General features: G+C 44.9%; 1 protein-coding gene across 1 annotated transcript; it reads left to right on the top strand.

Annotated features, from left to right (window-relative positions):
• The first annotated feature begins 862 nt into the window (after positions 1-862).
• On the top strand, positions 863-6516 carry prpf31 (PRP31 pre-mRNA processing factor 31 homolog (yeast)). Its single transcript, XM_060871100.1, has 14 exons — positions 863-1019; positions 1298-1510; positions 2873-2933; positions 3032-3115; positions 3463-3560; positions 3679-3785; positions 3969-4138; positions 4234-4391; positions 4508-4597; positions 4684-4811; positions 5139-5211; positions 5491-5619; positions 5860-5958; positions 6267-6516. The coding sequence occupies exons 2-14, from the start codon at positions 1298-1300 to the stop codon at positions 6384-6386; spliced, it is 1530 nt and encodes a 509-aa protein (XP_060727083.1). The 5' UTR covers positions 863-1019; the 3' UTR covers positions 6387-6516.
• Positions 6517-6575: the final 59 nt, after the last annotated feature.

Here is a 6575-nt window from a genome sequence, read left to right as displayed (position 1 = left end):
TTTCCTCCCCCAGTCCAAAGACAAGCATGGTAGGTTGATTGGCATCTCAGGAAAATTGTCCGTAGTGTGTGATTGCGTGAGTGAATGAGAGTGTGTGTGTGTGTGTGCCCTGCGATGGGTTGGCACTCCGTCCAGGGTGTATCCTGCCTTGATGCCCAATGACCCCTGAGATAGGCACAGGCTCCCCGTGACCTGAGGTAGTTCGTATAAGCGGTAGATGAATGAATGAATGAATTATTATTATCAGGGATGTCAAGTTTTGAAGACAGGCAATGTAACCAAATACAAAGTATTTGCTTAATTTCCATTTATTAATTTGTGTGTGTGTGTGTGTGTGTGTGTGTGTGTGTGTGTGAGAGAGAGAGAGAGAGAGAGAGAGATTATGACTGGTGGTGTTTATTGTAAGTGTTTGTTGTCTTTTTGGACTCCTTTATCATTTGTAATGTTGCTCCCATATAAAACAGTTCAGCTCAAGCCCAGACATGTCATGATTGAGGACCCCCGTCATTTTCTTTTCATTGATTGTTGCGTTAAATCTTACCCAGATACAATAGTGCTATTTTCTGATTGGTTATTGTGTAGCCTCTTTTTTGATTGGCTGATAAGTGTCAGGCTCGACTAAGAACTCCATGTGAGACGCGCTTGATTCCTGCCCGTTTCCATAGAGACAGCGGTGCGGACTGATACATTTTGGGTGCTGCGGCTTATTAAATATATGATAAATAGTAAGTTTTTACGCGTGAGAAATACGATGTTTGGCGGAAGAACGGGACAAAAGACCGACGTGATACTTGACAGCCCTGTTATTGTTTATCATAATCTAACCTAAAGTGACTATTTTTTTTTTGTATCAAAACTAAATTTCCCAGTTGACTGTGCGAGCGCCGGCGCCGGATGTGACGCATTGTTGTAGCGCCGTTAGAACGTTTGTTTGTGGACGCGTTTTCGCATCGACGTGTTTAATTCCCTTCTGTTTATTTGACACGTCTGCGTTTATCCCAGAGACCTAGAGACACGCGGTAAGTGTACCTCAATGAGCTGTTTATTAAAAGAAAACACTATTTTCTTCCATTAACGATAACTACTTAGCTAGCCGGCTAATAGCTAATAGCTTCGCTCATATTAGCTATTAGCTAACAGTCGTTTGTTTACATGTAAACAACTTTATTTAAGGTAGTTACCATCGAATTTTTTTTATCCTGTTGCGTCTGATGTCGAAGTTTAATGACTTGAACTTGAGCAGTGAAACAAACGTTTGTTTGTTTTGTTTTGTTTGTTTGTTTGTTTTTGTTTGAAGATGTCTTTAGCAGACGAACTATTGGCTGATTTGGAGGAAGCTGGAGAGGAAGGAGAGGACGGACTGTATCCGGGTGAGGAAGAAGACCAGAGCGGTGGAGAGACTCCACACAGAGGACATGGAGGGCTGGAGGACATCCCAGAGGAGATGGAGACGAGCACCAGCAGCACAGAGTGTGTGACGTCTATAGCAAAGCTGCGCAACAGCAAATCGGTGAGTGTGGAACATCTTAACACGCATGATACTGTTTCTCTCTGTTTGTCCTCTGTGACAGACAGGAAGGCAGATACTGGGGGCAAGATGGACACGACAGGGGAGACACGTACTGATTGAGAGACAGAGCGAAAGGTGGACAGATGTGATGTATAGATTGATGTCTATATTGTATCTCATCGTCTGCATTGTTTTCTCTTATAGTTTGTATAGTATAGTGTTATTTATGTCTGTACTTTTGAGAGTCACAAACAGCTGGAACCAAATTCCTTGTGTGTGTGTGTCAACAGACTTGGGCAATAAATCTGATTCTGATAGATAGACAGACGGGTTGCCTGATGACTGGGTAGATAACCGTGCATGTACAGTGCCTTGCAAAAGTATTCATACCCACTGAACTTTTCCACATTTTGACACGTTACAACCACAAAGAAAAATGTATTTTATGTGATAGACCAACACAAAGTCTATCACAAAATTCAAAACGTTATGTGTGGCAGAAACCTAACACTGCACATCTCCCAGAACACACCATGAACCCCACTGTGAAACATGGTGGTGGCAGCATCATGTTGTGGGGTGCTTTTCTTCAGCAGGGAAGCTGGTCAGAGTTGATGGGAAGATGGATGGAGCCAAATACAGGGCTACAAATACAGGGCTACCTTAGGTGAAAACCTGTTAGTCAGCAAAAGACTTGAGACTGGGACGGAGCTTCACCTTCCAGCAAGACAATGACCCTGAACATAGTCCAGACCTAAATCCAATTGAGAATCTGTGGCAAGACGTGAAAATCGCTGTTCACAGACGCTCGCCGTCCAATCTGACTGCGCTTGAGCTATTCTGCAAAGAAGAATGGGCGAAAATTTCACTCTCTAGATGTGCAAAGCTGGTAGAGACAAACCCCAAAAGTCTTGCAGCTGTAATTGCAGCAAAAGTTGGTTCTATAAAGTATTGCCTCAGTGGGGCTGAATACAAATGCACACCACACACCACAGATATTTATTTGTAAAAATAAATAAATAAATAAAAATTGGACACCATTTATCATTTTCCTTCCACTTCACAATTATGTGCCACTTTGTGTCGGTCTGTCACATAAAATCCTAATAAAATACATTTTTCTTTGTGGTTGTAACGTGTCAAAATGTGGAAAAGTTCAGCAGGTGTAAATACTTTTGCAGGGCACTGTATATAGACGGAAAGACAGCCAGATATGCAGGTGGATAGACGGAAGGACAGACAGACTTTGAGTTAGAGATACAATGCCGTGAAACGATGGCTGCTGGACAGAGGTGTGAAATGACCTGCCTGTTTTTCTCTCTCTCTTGCTCTCTCGCTCGCTCTCTCTCTCTCTCTGTTTAGTTTGCTGAGATCATGGATAAAATCACGCAGTACGTGGGGAATCCTCGCAAAAACACAGAAGGTGAGTAGCTGGTCCCGGATAAGTGGAAGTTGTAAGACAGTGACATCAGTGCACCATTTGTGGGGGATGTAATGTGTAATCTGTGCTTTCTCTCACAGTGTCTGGGCCGGTGGAGGCAGATCCCGAGTATCGTCTCATTGTCGCTGCTAATAACCTCACCGTGGAGATCGATAATGAACTGAGTGAGTTTCCTGATCCTTAACACCGTTTTATTCAGCTTCGTCCTCACCTCAAGTCGCGCTCGTTAGTCTAGTTCACTTGGCTACGGATTCGGGAGCTGTGTCTTAAACTCTCTCTGACCGGACATTTAGTGCACTACATAGGGTATAGGATTTGGGAAGGAAATGTTAACTGGAGTCGAAATCAACACTAGTGAAAAATTCTGCGCCTTAGTGCACTTTACAGTGGACATGATTCTCAAGGGAAGGGCGTAGGGTGGTCTTGGAACACAGCCCACGGAAACAGAAGCGAAATTGATTCTTTGTTGATTTTTAAACTAAGACAGCTTGTATTTTGTTTTTGTTTTCAGATATTATTCATAAATTTGTACGTGATAAATACTCAAAGAGGTTCCCGGAACTGGAGTCGCTGGTGCCAAACACGCTGGATTACATCAGAACTGTCAAGGTAAGGTCCACTTTTTAAAACTGTTTATTATTAAACAATAACAAGTAAACCCCCCCCCACCCCCCCATGTTGTATCAGGATACTGGTGGAATTTAGTAATGTGTGTGTGTGTGTGTAGGAGCTGGGAAACAACCTGGACAAGTGTAAGACCAATGAAACGCTGCAGCAGATTCTGACCAACGCCACCATCATGGTGGTCAGTGTTACCGCCTCCACCACACAAGGGTGAGGACACACAGACACTCATACACACTCATACAGACACACACACACACACATACTCAGACACGCACACACTCAGACACACATTCACGCACGCACACATTCTCCTCTAGAGGAATTCTCTAATCTGTTTGCAGTCCTGTGCTTCACCCCATCTGATCTGTGAGCATTGTTGATTGCTTTCAGTGTGCTCCTGGCAGACGACGAGCTTCAGCGACTGGAGGAGGCGTGTGACATGGCGCTCGAGCTCAACCAATCAAAACACAGGATCTACGAATACGTCGAGTCACGAATGTCCTTCATCGCTCCTAATCTGTCCATCATCGTCGGAGCCTCGACGGCCGCCAAGCTGATGGGTGGGCGGCATTTTAACCGTCTTTAGTTAAATCTTTAAAAACAAATGTTCATGTTTGGGACAAAATAAAACTAAAAACGTGATTTTATTTAACAGGAATCGCTGGAGGCCTGACGAACCTGTCAAAGATGCCGGCGTGTAACCTAATGCTTCTGGGAGCACAGAAGAGAACGCTGTCCGGCTTCAGCAGCACATCACTGCTCCCTCACACGGGCTACATCTACCACTGTGACGTTGTTCAGTCTCTCCCTCCAGTTAGTCCACGCACACACACACACACACACACACACACACAGGACCAGAGCACTGACGGGCTCTAGTAACATGATTTTTGTAAGTTATAAATAAATAATTGTGTGTTTGTGTGTAGGATCTGCGGAGGAAGGCGGCACGTCAAGTCGCCGCCAAGTGCACACTTGCAGCCCGTGTGGACAGTTTTCATGAGGGTACAGATGGCAAGGTAGGGGGTGCACGTACACACACACACACACGCACACACACAAGCTTGCTTGAACATTTTATTAAAATTTGTGTGTGTGTGTGTAGGTCGGTTATGATTTGAAGGAGGAGGTTGAGCGTAAATTTGATAAGTGGCAGGAGCCGCCGCCCGTCAAACAGGTGAAGCCCCTCCCTGCCCCGCTTGATGCTTCGAGGACGAAGAGAGGAGGCAGGAGGTGAGTGTGTGTGTGTCTGTGTGTGTCTGTGTGTGTGTCTGTGTGTGTGTGTGTCTGTGTGTGTCTGTGTGTGTGTGTGTCTGTGTGTGTGTGTGTCTGTGTGTGTGTCTGTGTGTGTGTGTGGGTCTGTGTGTGTGTGTGGGTCTGTGTGTGTGGGGGTCTGTGTGTGGGGGTCTGAGTGTGTGTGTGTGTCTGAGTGTGTGGGGGTCTGAGTGTGTGTGTGGGGGTCTGAGTGTGTGTGTGGGGGTCTGAGTGTGTGTGTGCCTGTGGGGGTCTTTCTGTGCGCATGTGTGTACCTGGTGTCACTCACACAGTGCTTATTTTCAGGTATCGTAAGATGAAGGAGCGTTTGGGACTCACAGAGATCAGAAAACATGCCAACAGAATGACATTCGCTGAGGTACAACACACACACACACACACACACACACACACACACACACACACCAGTTTATTTGTACTGATTTATAGCCTTGTGTTGGAGTCATTAATAACACAATGACATTTTCACTTAATTAATTAGTGTAAAGTTACAGTAAGCTCTCATGTGTGTTCTGTTTCACATTAATCAGCTTTACATGAACATCATTGGTTGTGTAAATATTTCTACAGATAGGATCGTTTGTGTCCATCTTGATAAATAATGTCCCATTCTGCTCACTGCTTTGTTGTGTCTCAGATTGAAGACGACGCATATCAAGAGGATCTGGGCTTCAGCTTGGGGCAGCTGGGTAAATCGGGCAGCGGCAGAGTGAGACAGGCTCAGGTTAATGACTCCACGAAAGCTCGCATCTCCAAATCACTGCAGGTATGACTGAAGAGTCTCACACACACACACACACACACACACACACACACACACACAGTGTGATTCTTAACACGTTCCTTTTTTTACCCGTATAGCCTCAATTGTCATTTTTACCCTATAAGCCTAGCCATGTTCTCCCAGTTGCCTAGCAACAGCTTTAACCCCTTGAACACATTCTCTTAAGTTGTGTTTGAACCGTTGTGTGTGTGTGTGTGTGTGTGTGTGTGTGTGTGTGTGTAGCGGACGCTGCAGAAGCAGAGCATGACGTACGGAGGGAAGTCCACCGTCAGAGACCGGTCTTCAGGAACAAGCTCCAGTGTGGCATTCACTCCATTACAGGTACACACACACACACACACACACACACGTACTCCATGTACTTTATTATTCAACACTTCTGAACACTTTGTTTTAGTGTCTAGTTAATGACTACCAGTAAATAACCATAGTGATGTGTGTAGTTTACACAGTAGTACATTGTTACTGCAGTAGGAGACAAATAACGGCAGGTTGCCATGGATACCGGGTGCTACGTGCTTAGCTGGTTAATAAAAGATATCTAGTACTTTAGATCTTTTATGTAGGTCATGAAGGAGACGGTGTGTGTTGGTTTATTTACTTTTTCTTTCCCCTCCCCCCCTCCGCAGGGTTTGGAGATCGTCAATCCACAGGCTGCGGAGAAGAAAGTGGCCGAAGCCAACCAGAAATACTTCTCCAACATGGCCGAGTTCCTCAAGGTCAAGAAAGAAGGAGGAGCCAAAGCGTGAGACTGAAAGAAAGATGCGCGCACAAACGTTTTCTGGATAAAGACTTTTCCTACACGCGTGTAGAGTTTTTCCGTCGTTGTTTTTCGATTTTTAAATAAATGTGAAAGGGATTAAAATGTTGTGGAAATGCTGCAGAGTCCAAAATTCGTCCTTCTTCACCTTCCAAAGTCAAAACCCCATCCACACCTC

The sequence above is a fragment of the Tachysurus vachellii genome, chromosome 5 (genome assembly GCF_030014155.1).
Source record: "Tachysurus vachellii isolate PV-2020 chromosome 5, HZAU_Pvac_v1, whole genome shotgun sequence".
NCBI classification, from domain to species: domain Eukaryota; kingdom Metazoa; phylum Chordata; class Actinopteri; order Siluriformes; family Bagridae; genus Tachysurus; species Tachysurus vachellii.
Note: the sequence above shows the minus strand (reverse complement) of the source record. Positions and strands in the feature narration are given on the sequence as shown.